The following is a 14,805-nucleotide window of genomic DNA, read 5'->3' as shown; positions in this document are numbered from 1 at the left end:
AACTAAAGAAGATGAACTCATTGAAGTAGAAAGTAGAATGGTGGTTATCAGAGGTTGGGGAGGGGTTTGGATGAGAAATGGGTGATGTTGATCAAAAGATGCAAGATTTCAGGAGAAGAGGAGAAATAGGCTTTAGTGATTTCTTGCACAGAGCAGTAGTTTGTTATTATAATAAATAATAATTCATTGAATATTTCAAAATTACTAAAAGGGTAGATGTAAAATTTTTTCTCTACATGCACACAAAGATACATATGTGAAGCGATGGATTTGCTAATTAGCTTAATCTAATCATTCCACAATCTAAATGTACATCAAAAAATCACATTGTATGCCCTCGATATAGAATATATACAATTTTCTTTCTCAATGAAATTACACATGAATGTGGAAGCAACTCTGAGAGTAATCCAATCTCCTATCATCTCTCTGATGCATTAGTGGCATTGAACTGCTTGAGGATTTTAAACAATAGGGAATTTAGTATTTTCTTATTTTTTATTTCATTTTCAGATAGCTCTATTTAGTGCAGTGTCCTTATATTTGACCCAATTTGCTCTGTGATTTCTATGATTTTTGTATTAGGTTTTGTTTTGTTTTGTTTACTGCTACATAACAAACCACAACAAACTTAGTAAAACAAAACACATTTATTACCTCATAATTTCTGTTGGAAGAAATCCAGGCACAACTTAGCTGGGTTTCTTCTAGTTTAGGATCTCAGCATCCTGTAACCTGGGTGTCACCATGGGCTGCCTGCTATTTCCTCAAATGTTTGAATAGGGGAAGATCCACTTACAAGCTCCCTTGGGTTGTTGACAGAATTCATCTCCTTGTGATATAGGACTGAGATCCTTGTGTTCTTTCTGGATATTGGCTGCACCTGCTCTTAGATCGTAGAGGCTACCCAAAGTTCATTTCCACATGATCCTCTCCATAGGCTATCTCACATAATGGTAGCTTGTTTTTTCAAAACCAGCAAGGACTACAAATTGTAATTCCAGTCTGCTTGTTCATGGTCTTTGTAATGCCAGATAAACTCAGAGTGACATCTTATCACCTTTGTCATATAAAGTAATCTAATTATGGGAATGACATCCCATTAGCTTTGCCATGTTCTGCTGCTTATGAGCAAGACAAAGGTTCTGCCTACACCCAAGGGAAGATTCCATACGTTGTGAACACTCTCAGATGAGAATTAAGGGTGGTTTCCTAAGGTCTGTCTGCAGTCTTTTGGAAGATGTACAAATTCCTCCCATATTGCCTTTATTCAAAAAATAACTATCATGCCACTCCCACCCCCAGAAAGCTCTCATTTTATTTGATGACAAAAATGACATTCAAAGTTATCAAGAACATAATTAAATCGTATGTGGAGGAAATGTAATTACTTAGGACACAGAATAGCAATAAGAACTACCTTTTCTGTAGCATGGATGAACCTGCATGATACTATGCTAAGTAACATATACAAGACATAGACAAATGTCTTACTTGTGAAATTTAAAAGAGACAATCTCATAGAAGCAGAGAGTATTAGAATGTGATTTTTAAGGGCTCAGAGGAGGGGAAAATGGGGTGATGTTGATCAAACATTATAGTTCAGGAAAAATACCCGACCCTTTATAGACATCAACATATGCAAAACAGTGCTAGAGTAAATAATCCATGGTATTATGTAAATACTCATTTATTCATTCATTTCTACTTTTCTAGATGGCATCACTATTGACCCTGTCAAAAACTTGAAGTTCACTGCACACAAAGTCTTTTACCTCCTTAAATCTCTCAAATCCTTTCTCTTGTCTCCAATCTCATAGTCAATTATTCAGAGCCTTATCATTTCCTACTTGGATTTCTGCACCTGTTTCCAAACTAATATTTTGACTATCAGTATTGGCTTCTCCCATCCAGTTACATATGTGCTGTTTCCAAAGTATTTAAAAATGCCTGTGGACTAAAGAAATGAGTTATCTGCACCCAACACACCCAACATACCACAGTGAAGCAAATATAACATAACTGCTATGGACCTGCCTATTGAAAGGGATCAATTTGGCACTGGTTCATAGCAGTTTTGAAATGAAGCTAGAAAAACACTGGAAGCTCTTTGATTAGGACTCAGTCCCACTCTTGGTTTTATCCTCTAAATCAACTTTCCTTTTCTGAGAAAGATAGCATACATTTACAGCTGAATAATTTTCTTAGCTTGTTTCTTGCTGGTAAAATTTTAGGGATACAATAGCTTCTTTTCCTTTTGCACTGTCTCTGGAAGTATTTTTGTTTCTATAATTATTTTTAAAACTTTATGAGTCCATTGTGAATCTTATTGGGGTTCACTAAACTAGACAAACTTCATACCCATTATTATCTCTTTGAGATAATTCCATCTCTGTCTTGGACTTCCATTGAAGGACAAGATTTTAAATTTCTAAGAACTCCTCTCTTCCTCTGTTGCTGTCTCTTTCTCCCCAACCCCCCCCCCTCCTGCTATCTCTCTCTCTATTTCTCTCTCTCTCTCTCTCTCTCTCTCTCTCTCTCTCTCTCTCTCTCACACACACACACACACACACACACACACACACACATACACACACACAAACACACACACACACACAGAGTCTTTAGAGGGACTTCTGTCTGCTGAAGCAATATTCTGAGATGACCTTAGATCATTCATTGTGAGTCTATACAAATGACTTTGTAGCTTACCCTTAGCCTTATCTTTAGACTGTTTTTCCAGCAGCTCACTAGCTATTCTGTTTGCTTGGAAGTCATTTCATAAATTTAATACCATTTGTTATCAGGAAAAGCTGATAATTTTCAATATCATCAAGTTCACTCTGATTAACTGTTAATAATTTCTCCTTTAGTTCATATTCTTCTCTTGACTTGCTATAATTAGCAAGAAGAAACTAGAAGATATCTTTGGCATTGTATTTGGAAATCTTTTTCATTCTATCACCTGGTTTGTTAGGCACATTTTTAAAAAACTTTCCATATCACAGCAAGAAAATTTCTGCCACCAAGTAATAAGGATGCCCCTCCTCCAGTTCCCAGTAGCATCCTCCTTATTTCCATTAAACCCTTGTCAGCAGCCTCCTCAAAGTTCAGAAGTTCTACTTGACAATCTGTGCAAGGAAAGTTGTACTATATATAAATATAGTACATATATATATATATATATATATATATATATATATATATATATATACCTCTAAGTCTTTATTGATTCACCTGCTTCAGGGTTTTACAGCCATTCCCAATACTTAGGGGTTTATCTTTGCACCTAAATCGTTATGAATTATCAATTGTTGTATAACAAATCATCCCAAATCTTACTAACTTAAAACAGCAGCAATAACAAAATTTTATTATCTCACATAGTTTCTAAAGATCATGAATCCAGAATCAACTTAGCTAGGTGATTATGATTCAGAGTGTCTTAAGATGTTGGCCAGAGATAAAGTCCTCCAAAGCTTGACTGGGATGGAAGATCTGCTTCCAAGCTCATTCAGATGACTGTTGGTCAGAGGCCATAGTTTCTCACCCTTGGGCTTTTCCATAGGGCTTCACATGACTCCTGAGCTGGCTTTCCCTCAAATAAATACCCAAGAAAGAGAGGGAGCAACCAAGATGGAAACTTCAGTGTCTTTTACAGCCCAATCTCAGAAATAACATACCATTACTTCTCCATTATATGGATCATGCCAACCAATCCTGCTTTGGTATGGAAGGGGACTACAATAGGGTATGAATACCAAGAGGCAGGAATCATTGGAGGTTATCTTGAAGGCCAGATGCAACTAATAAAAATGAAAATAAATTACCATTATTCATGTATTATAATTATTATGACCACTTTTTCTTCATATCAATTATTGCACACTCCTCCTCCATTAATTCTATTTAATACAAATTCTAGAATTTCAAATTTTAAGTTAGGATAAGAATAATTAATATCTTACTTCTTTTACTATGGTTGTGCCTGACATTTTTTAAGTCATAAAAACCTATATCAAGATAAAATCTTGAGATTATAAAATACTCATGAGCTTATATTATATAGCTTATATTGTAAGAATTAGAAATTTACAAACATAAACAGAAAATATGTTTCTTTTATCTGAAAAAAAAATCAAATTACAATGGTTCCAATATAATTTGCCTATAAAAATAAAACCAACTGAAATATCCAAAATTCCTTTTTGTGGAAGAACATTGTTTTGTTTTTGTTTTTGTTTTCTGACATTACACCCAACCGTCTACATATCTATGCATTTCTTGACACACAAGTGCACACATCACCACAGCATGCATAAACCCATATGTATGAATTAGACATAAATCAGTGGCACTTCGAAAAAATATGTTGTCTTTTCTCTGCTAGCTCTAGTGGCTGGTTGCCATGGACATGACTATGCACAAGATAGACCTTTCAGAAGTGCCCTCATTGGGGGAGATCCTGTATTAATCAGACATGGAGAAAACTTTAATAACAAAGTGGAGCAAATATCCTAGCAACAAAAGCAGTTTGCTTTTATCAAACAAATCCAATTCATCATGTCTTTTGCTTTGACCTTGATTGAACTGAGGATCACTCTTCCCTGCACTCTCCATCAGTGAACAGGTAGCTAATCTTTTAAATTAATGTGAGATTTCATCTTTAATTACCATATGCATAGATTTAATTTATGCTTCATTAAATTCTGCATAGGGTCAAGACTGATTTCAGAGTTCTCTGCCTCCACAGATCCTCTATTATTTCCAGAGTACTTATTTGCCGTCTAAGCTCTCTACTATTATCTTCCAGCATTCATTAATATTAACTTGGTTTCCCAAAGCCATAGTGCTTGGAAAATAGATGAAAGCAATTCTTACCTGTTTTGAAAATCTCTTTTCACCATAATGTACTATTTAGTATATTATATAAATTTTTATGAATCTAATTATGGATAATCATTTAAATGTATAAAATATTGAAAGTAAAATCCATCCACAAGTCCACATTAATAATGTGTTAATAATACACATTATTAACTTTTTGTATGTGTGTTTCTCTTCATTATTTTTATATGTACCATTTAGAAGAAAAGTTGTGTTCATATTCTTTATAAAATTTTCACTTTTTTATTTTTTTCTACTGAGTCATATAGTGTCATAGAATATCAGAATAGGAAAGGACTTTTCTGTCATCTCATACAATGAGTTTTCCCCATACTGTTTTTAGCAGTTATGTAAATTTTCAACTCTTATGTTAATTAGTTAGTTAATTTAAATTATTTATCAGTTAAAGAACAGTTAATTACATCTGACAATGCTACCCTAAATGATTACTAAATATTTAGTAATCATTTTTGCTTTTTAGTGACTATTCCAACTAGTACAACTCACACTTTAATCAAATAAACTAGTGCTTGAATAACACTTTAAACAGAGTTACTTCAAGTTGTAAATAATTGCTACAGAAAGTCTTAGTTTGTTTCAAATTGAGTCTCTTTCAATATTAAACAATTGAAATGTGAATTTATTTAGCAAGTTTTGATTACATAGTTATATAACCTGTTCTTTGTCTCTGATTACATCCTTGAGTTCATGGAGTCTTGCTGTTCTGCATTCCATTGCCAGATGAACTGACAAGCTTTGTTGGAAAGTAGTTAATGCCTATGGGACTTCACTGTACAGTTAGTAATATTTTCAGTCAAATAAGCTTTGTACGTAGGGAAAGATATAGGTTTAGTCATCTGGTGCCCTCAGGAATGAAATTGTCAACATACCATTCCAGTTATGGAGCTTCCAAATACGAATCATTTTGGATGTTGGCCTAAAAGTATAGAAATCGTGAACTACATATTTTTTAGGGCAATTGTCATTCAATATTATTTAGAATACTTAAGGAATACCCAAGGTTAATATTTAAGATAAAAAAGATTCCTGGGACCCAACCTCAGAGGTGCTGGTTTAGAAGTCTTGGGTGAAAAAAAAAATAAAAAGGCTGTTAAAAATGTGAGTGTCTGTGTTTTTAACAGCCTCTTTTCTTCCCATCCACCTTGAGGTTCCAATGGAAGGGTCCACTGGCATCTTATGTGGAATAGTGCTCTAGGGATTTGAAAGAATTTATGGTATTCCATAATCTAATTTGGTAACAAAATAATTGGGGCAGAAAGTAAAGAGTAAATAACTACTGCAAGTCTGAAGGGGGAAATAATTCTGTAAAACTGCTAATATCTGCCTTCATTACAGAAATCTTGTCAAGAAAATAATGGTTTTCACAGGCTCTCATAAGTCACATGATTGTCATGAAGACTTGAGGACCTAAAATTACACAGCTGGTAGCCAGCTTTGTCTTTTATTTATAAATCCAAAAGTATAACACTAAAAAAGAGAGGATTCATATTATCTCAGGTACAAATGATAAGCTTAGAGGAGGTCATGCTTCATTAAGAAAGAGAAATGGAATGGGGTCGGGGAAAGGGAGCATAAAGAAAGCCTCTTAGGAAATAGGTAGAAAGGAGAAGGAAGGTTCTTCTAGAGGTGTAATCAGTCAAAGTCTCAGAAAGAAACAAGTAGCATGCTGGAGAATTTGAGAAGATATTAAAACAGGAGCTTTATTTAAAAAAATAAAAGGTAAATTTAACCTGAAAGACAATAATTGATAACTGGCCTATCAGAACAAACATGGTAAGCACATCCAGCTTATACAGGTCTTGTTGACAACTGTAAAGAGCTCAAATCTTATTCTGAGGTTGATTGGATTGCCTGTTGGAAGCAGTTGAGCAACAGTGGAGAAGTAAGAGAAGCAACAAGACTTGTAGGAAGTAATTACAATCTACCTGATGAGAGATGTTGGTGACTGAGACAAGTGGTATCCACAGATAGAGCTGATGAGAAGTGGTGGATAGGGAATCTGTGGGAGACTATAATGTATTCAAAGTTGGCACAAAACCAGTATTCACAGAATATTCTAGCTTTCTGCAAAAAAGATAAATTCTGGTATTACATATATGAGAATTTGGGGTATTGTAGTAAGCCTCTTCAATATGACTGCCAATCCAGCTAAAAATTTAGTATTGCAGCATCTTATGTGATTGAATTTGAATTTATATTTAGTTCCCTAGTTGTCAATTAAAATATTTAAGAATGTTAAACTATAAGATCACATTGAAATTCAAAACCATTGTATATATTGGCAGTTGTCATTCAACACACCAGACAATTCTATTAATAAGAATAGAAATAACAAATATGGCATGCTTCAATAGGAAACTAGAAAGGCTATGAAGATAACAATGCTTTAGATAACAAAGATAACAATGGTCCAGGACTGTATTTTTCTTTAACTTTGTACTGCAACACACAGTAAGAAATATATCTGACTAAATTACGCTTGACAAATGTGTGAAGTGAAACAAAAATTTCACCACACATACAAGTCTTTACTCCATAGTTTGTTTTTTTTTTTTTTGTAATTAGAAGGTTCATAATACCCGTGTCCTATCAAATTAATTTCTTGAAACATTAATGATTTGTATTAGTCACCTTTTCGTTGCTGTGACAAAAATACTTGACAAAGACAACCTAAAGGAGGAAAAGTTTATTTGGGGCTCATAGTTTCAGAAGCCTCAGTCCATGTCCATTGTCAGCCAACTCCATCACTCTGGGCCTGAGATGAGGCAGAACATCATGGTGGAAAGGTGTGGTAGAGAAAAGCTGCTCAGCTTGTGGTAGTCAGAAAGGAGTGAAGGGGCTACACTCCCAGTAACCTGCCTTCTTCAACCACACCTCCACTTGCTTTCAGTTAACACCCAGTAGCCTATTCAAATTATTAATCCATCAAATGGATGAATCCACTGATGAGGTTATAGATCTCATAATCTAATCATTCCCTAAAAACCCCACCTCTGAACCTTGCTGCTTTGGGGATCATGCTTTTAAAACATGAGCTTTTCAGGGGACGTTTCTAGATCCAAACCATAATATCTTCAATTCAAAATACAGATAGATCTGAGAAATTTAGGAAACTCTCTCATTCTTGCTCTCAGTGGTTGCATTTTTGGGAAGAGGTCTTCATGTGTAGATAGTGACATTTGTTAGTTGAGGTAAAGGTACAAAAATTTCCTTCTGCATCACATGGCTCAGAAGGAAGTCCTTGGTGATTAAGTTTAGATTTTAGAACCCAGATGCCATCTTGGATCCCAGAAATTCTGTTTATATTTTGTCATTTATTGTCTGTCATTCTGACTGGGATCATATGCTTCCCAGGATGGTCCTACATACCCACTAATGCCTTAGTCAGTTTGGGTTGCTGTAACAAAGAACCTTAATGTGGGTGGCTTATCCACAATAGAAATTTATTTCTCACAGTTCTGGAAGCTGACAGTCTCAGATCATGGTGGCAGTACAGTTGGGTTCTGATTCAGAACTGTCTTTTCATTGCATGATAGAAAGAAAACAAGAAAGCTATGTATGTCTTTTTTTTTTTTAATAAGGGGAGCACTTTACCCTCCTGACTTAATTACTTTTCCAAATTCCAAAGGCATCGCCTTCTAATACCATCACATTGGAAGTTGGGATTTCAAAATACAAATTTTGAGAGCCACAAACATATAGTTCATTGCATCTACCATGCTTATATTGCTGTGTTATGCTGAGTAATCATTTGAATCTATTTTTAATTAGGAGTAAATTGAACACTAAGTAAGGAATATATCAAGTTTTAAATTGAATAATAAAATTTCAGAAACTTGTGTTGTTTTTTTAAATTTGTTTTGCTATCTTACATAGATACATAACCTAAGAATTTTCAAAATAATCTCATTTTCTCGTAGTAAAATTGTGTTTAGCATTTGCAGTTTCTTTTTCTTTTACATAATATTTTCACAACTGAAATTAAAATAGCCCAGTGTAGTAGACAGGACAAACATCATTCCTGTTTCTACTGGAGTTAAACCTCATGGCTTAGCAGAAAAGAAACATCTTGACACAAACTATTTCTATAGCTCTGACTCTCATCATTACCTACCACCCAAATTACTCACCAACTAACTAATCGCTTATGAATTCTCCCTCTCCAAACTCATGATTTTTAAAAATCTGAACAACATTTGCAAGCATTGTTCTAGTGGAAATGCTGATTTACTTTCCTGCCCCATCCTCAACTTTGCCTGGCTAATTTCTACCCATTCTTCAAAACTCTTTCAATGTTTATGTTTCAAAGAAATGGTTAGCAAAAGCAAAATGAGTAAAACCAGTTAGGATTTTCAAACAAATCAAACAACAGATAAACAAATGAATAAATGAAAAAATGAGAAAAGTAGAGCTATAAGCCATGTCGCGCTGCCCCCTTGGAAGGCTTGACTGCCAGGGTAATTGTCTTCTTTTCACTTTGGGGAGCAGGGCCTCTCTGGTGATACCTCCATGCCAAAGATCCCGCTATGCCACCTACTTTGATGTTGCTGTTCTCCGCTGCCTACTCCAGCCCCACTGGTCTGAAGAAGGCACCCAGTGGTCTCTGATGTACTATCTACAAAGGCTGCGGCATATGTTGGAAGAGAAGCCAGAGAAGGCTCCAGAGCCAGATATTCCTCTCCTGCCCAGACCCAGGAGTAGCTCAATGGTGGCGGCAGCACCCTCACTAGTGAACACTCACAAAACCCAAGTAAGACACTCTGTCCATTGTAATTTGAACTGACAACGCTGGCCATAACATGCTCTCTCTTTCTTCTGTGCATCCAGTGCTGTCTGATTGGTGGATTCCTCGGTTATCATTATCCTTTCCCTTCCATCTTTTATCGCTGGACTTTTTTGCTGTTGTTTAGTTCTTGTTTACCATTAAAAGAAGTGCATCTCTTACACATGCTATGGTAGTGTAAGTCTTAGTTTATCCAGAATGGTGAAAATGAGGTCTTCTGAGTAGTCAAAGTAGGTAATAAAGACTTCTGACACGTCATCTGTCAGTTACCAATATCATAAAATATGGGATGCCACCATTTTACTGATTTGGCATAATTCAAAAATTTTCAGTATTTCAGTATCATCATTAGAAATATTGTTTATTGATATATAGTCTTGCTATTTATTATAAATGTCTGGAGAAATAAACTGAGTGTATACTAATGTGGTGACATCCCCATGAAAATTGCTTTCTGATGAACAACTGCCTAATATAAGTTGAATCTTGTTCTTCCTCTCTTTCTCATCAACACTGTATGTTGAAAATATAGAGAAAAACCTGACTTTCAGGGTTTTACAGTTTTGGGGCTTAAAATTCTTTTCTGCATATTGTGAAAATATACATAAGCAATATCAGAGTGGAAAAGAAATATGCTCTGCTTTATTAGTAGTATTCTGTCCAAAGTAATAATTTCCTTTAATGAATTTTTAAATAGAAAAATATTTAAAATTTTTTTTTAGTTGTAGATAGACACAATACCTTTATTTAATTTATTTTTTTAAGGTGGTCCTGAGGATTGAACCCAGTGCCTCACACATACAAGACAAATGCTCTACCAATTAAGCTACAATCCCAGCCCCTGGAAAAATTATATTTTTAACTAAAAAAGAAAGAGAGATATCTATTTTCTATTTTCTCTGGGGTTACATGGCCTCAGTGCTGAAAATTACAAACAGAAGTTAGTATGAAATACTTCTTTGAGGTTGTAGAATTTGGATTTTGAAAGTCCAGACATGCAAGTTAGATACTTCATAGATATCAAAACAGTAGGTGTATTTCTATTAAAAAATGTGACATATCAGTAACAAAATACTTGGATAACAGCCCTAAGTTCTTGATCATTGTCTATTTTATTGCATGTTAAGGATCTCACCATGAAGTGTAATGAAGAAGAAAAATCTCTTAGCCCTGAGGCCTTTTCCAAGGTTTCATTGACCAATCTCCGAAGGTCTGCAGTACCAGATCTTTCTTCAGACCTGGGCATGAACATTTTTAAAAAGGTGAGTAGGATCATTTATACCTTTTGATATTTTAGTAATTAAATTCAGTGGGGCATGAGGTACTTCTTTCTAATTATGTTACAGTATGGGGTGGTTACAACACTGACTATGACATAGCATAACCCTATAGGCCTTTGTAAGTCTCTCTATTAGTATGAGTGTGCTTCCTACTCTCAGAGTTCCATAGGGTTGTGGGAAGCTCAGTCCTGATAATGCATTGGGGTAGTAGAGGTAGTTGTAGTAGTAAACTGATAACTTACATTTGTGTGGTCCAACTCATTTCATCAAGTATTTTACATAAAGAGTTTTCACATAATCCAATGAAATTCTTTATTCTACCTGTTTTCCAGAGAAGAATTTGACCCTTAGAAACTAGATAGTTCACCAAAGAGTGAACCCAAATCTGAAAGTAGATCTTTAGCTAAATACTTCTATGCTCTCCTGAACCCACCAGACTGTCTCTTTTTTTAAATAAATATATGGCACTAATTGCATAGAAAATAATATGTATAGACTCACAGGTACATGTGTGTGTGTATACACACACACGCACACACACATAAGTAAGAGTCTTTTTATCTTTGATTTTGAAAATAATTTGCTTTTAAAATTATTAACTGAATTATGTTCATGAATAATATAACACATATTAACTAATCTATGAGTCCATCTTGTCATGACTGCATTCATTAAAAATGAAACAATAGGCAATGGCCATCATTTTTTAAAAACCAGTCCTCATTTAAGAGGAAAAAAAAGAGATTTTTCAATCTTGGCTGCATATAGAAGTTTTAAGGAGCTTTTATAAAAAGATAAGTGCCTAGACCACATCCCAGACCAATTATATCAGAATTGCTAAAGATAGGCTCAGGCGCTGGTATATGAGACAAGTTATCTAGACAATTCTAAACTCCTAATTACACTTGATCTTGAACTATTTTGTAGGAATAATGGGTTTGTATCAATGTTTCCTCTGCATCATCTTTGACTATATCCTGTGAGCAGTTGCACATATTTGAAGTTGGTTGACCAAAATAATGAATTTCAGTTTTGAAAAAGGGACAGCCTGGTCCAAGTGACCAGGAATCCTATATTCTAATCCAGTGATTCTCAAATTTTAGTGTACATTAGAATCACTTATGAGGCATGTTGAAACACATTGCTAGACCTCACCTTTTGAGTTTCTGATGCAATACGTCTGGGGATGCATTGGAGAAAGTGCCTTTCAAGCAGGTTCCCACATGATGCTGATGCTGCTGGTCCAGGGATCAGACTTTGAGAACACTCCTCTAATCCACCAATCAGAAAGACCTGTGAAATGTGTGGCCCTTTGCTTAGTTTCTTTTTCTCTTTTAACAAATTAGGGAAATTTCACCCATTTCTGTTGGATGACATCCAATGACTTCCTGGATTCCCTATGCTTGTGTTTTACTACTCAAGGATATGGAGCCCTTTGAGAAGTAAACTACAACCTTTCCTTTGCCCTGTGCCTGACTATTCATATCTTACCATTGCAGTTCAAGAGCCGTAAAGAAGACCGAGAGAGGAAAGGCTCCATTCCATTCCACCACACTGGGAAGAGGAGGCCCCGAAGAATGGGTGTGCCATTCCTGCTTCATGAGGACCACCTGGATGTGTCCCCCACTCGTAGCACATTCTCCTTTGGAAGTTTCTCTGGGCTTGGAGAAGACAGGCGAGGCATCGAAAAAGGAGGCTGGCCAACCACCATTTTAGGTGATCACAAAAGACCTTTTGAAGTAGGGCACAGCTTGAGTGACCTATTTAGGAATCTTGACCTGTGGCTCCCTGGAAAGTCTGGGTCTTTCTTGGACAATTAATTCAGCCAAGAAATTTGGTCCTAACTGAAGGTTCCCCAGTAACTGAAATAATGCTGTATTTTCACAGCCAAACAAATGCAAATAAGTAATTATGTAAGAATTCTGTGTAATTAGCCAGGTTAAAGGCCCTATTTCTTAGATTCAGAAACATGGCCCTAGAGGGTTCTGTGCCTTAACTTTCATTGGTTAATCTAAAGACAAACCTTTATTTAACTCTGTTATTTAATAAAGGAATAAGTGAAGCAAAGGAAAAAATTTTTTCTGTTTGGGATGGCATATTAAGACAGCCAGCTTAAAACCAGGAGCTGACAGTTAGCAGGTCCACAACAGATGGTTTCTGACATTTGGCTTAGATTGGGGCTGACCTTATCACAGGCAGTTCCATCAATCATATTGACCTTGACTATACCCCAGGCAAGTTCAATTCTTGCTATTTTGGCTGGGCCTTCTGCTATTCCTAATACCCCCTCACTCTCACTGCTGTCCGTAGGAAAGACAAAAATCTCAGCAGAGAACCTTTCAGATTTTAAAAACCCCTTGTGATGCTCTTGTCCACTTCAGGGAAGCTGACGCGGCGGGGCAGTTCAGATGCAGCTACTGAGATGGAGAGCCTGAGCGCCAGGCACTCCCACTCCCACCACACTCTGGTGAGCGACCTGCCTGACCCCTCCAACAGCCACGGAGAAAACACAGTCAAGGAAGGTGGGTCCCAGGCAGGGCTGGGGGCAGGAGTTTAGGTTTCTTAGTCTCTCTGCTTACCGCAGGTTCCATTTTCATTGTACTCCACTTACTTATGTTCTTTGAAAACTTCCATTCTTGTGTTATCACTTGGTAATTTAATGTTTAGCCATTCTTAGTGAAGAGCTTTTTGACTAGACTGAGACCACCAGACCTTTAGAGGAAGAGCAAAGATGAGCCACTCATCTCAAAAGATCACAGACCCATAGGGCTAAAGGGCATCTTGCAAAGCATTTAGTGCTTTAGTTTCCTCTGTGACATGCTTCGGAAGGATTACACCTTCCGTGGGAAGAAAGTCATTGCCTTCCAGGGCCACCAATGTATTTTCACACAGATTCTATTTCAGAGAAGCGATTTATGGGCTTTCCACAAATTGAATGTGTTTCTGGATGGAATCTAAGGCAGGCTCTTTTTCTTTACTCTTAACAGAATAATTTATTCTTGTTCTTATTCTTATGCTCTCATAGGAACACAAATTTAATCCCTCTTTTCTTTGAACTGTACTTCAAGTATCTATTCGTTATAAATTTACATTCTATTACTTTAACCAGAGAAGAAAAATTCCATCTTGGTTTTTTTTTAATACACCAGATCAAAATAAGATATTTAACTTCCATAACTTATGGGAAAATAGTTCAGTTAAACTAGTTTTTGTTAATATGGTTTGTCATCTAACAGTGTGTAAAATCTACCTGTTATGATCAAGTGAACTAAGTCAGCATTAACAAAAGGTAAATCCTAGCTTCAGCTAAAGGAAGCCAGTTGCAATTTAGTTTTTCTATAGCCTCCATTAATTATCAATATTACTTGGACTTACAGCTTCAGGAGTTCCATGGGAGTTCAGGATAGATTTGAGACTGTAAGTCATATATCTACAAAAGCTACAGCCCTGATCATGGTCATAATTTAAATAATAGCATAACTATCTAACTGATATAGCAGGTGAATATGAGGAAAACTAAGATGTTTCTTTTGTATCATTAGTGCGATCCCAGATCTCCACTATCACAGTAGCAACCTTCAATACCACATTGGCATCATTCAACGTAGGCTACGCAGACTTTTTCAACGAGCATATGAGGAAGCTCTGCAACCAAGTGCCTATCCCAGAGATGCCTCACGAACCTCTGGCCTGTGCTAACCTGCCTCGCAGCCTCACAGACTCCTGCATCAATTACAGCTACCTGGAGGACACAGAGCATATCGATGGGACCAACAACTTTGTCCACAAGAATGGCATGCTTGATCTTTCCGTAAGGAACAAGAATTTTTCTTA

General features: G+C 36.1%; 1 protein-coding gene across 3 annotated transcripts in view; it reads left to right on the top strand.

Annotated features, from left to right (window-relative positions):
• Nucleotides 1-14,805, top strand: part of Unc80 (unc-80 homolog, NALCN channel complex subunit) — a 192,481-nt gene that overhangs the window by 20,344 nt on the left and 157,332 nt on the right. For all 3 annotated transcript variants that reach the window (XM_027941959.2, XM_034635733.2, XM_027941958.2), the window contains exons 8-12: nt 9,397-9,658; nt 10,819-10,953; nt 12,471-12,687; nt 13,353-13,493; nt 14,514-14,782. In XM_027941959.2, the coding sequence (XP_027797760.1) occupies nt 9,397-9,658; nt 10,819-10,953; nt 12,471-12,687; nt 13,353-13,493; nt 14,514-14,782 (1,024 nt within the window). The remainder of the gene's footprint in view (nt 1-9,396; nt 9,659-10,818; nt 10,954-12,470; nt 12,688-13,352; nt 13,494-14,513; nt 14,783-14,805) is intronic.

The sequence above is a fragment of the Marmota flaviventris genome, chromosome 11 (assembly GCF_047511675.1).
Source record: "Marmota flaviventris isolate mMarFla1 chromosome 11, mMarFla1.hap1, whole genome shotgun sequence".
Classification (NCBI taxonomy): Eukaryota; Metazoa; Chordata; class Mammalia; order Rodentia; family Sciuridae; genus Marmota; species Marmota flaviventris.
Note: the sequence above shows the minus strand (reverse complement) of the source record. Positions and strands in the feature narration are given on the sequence as shown.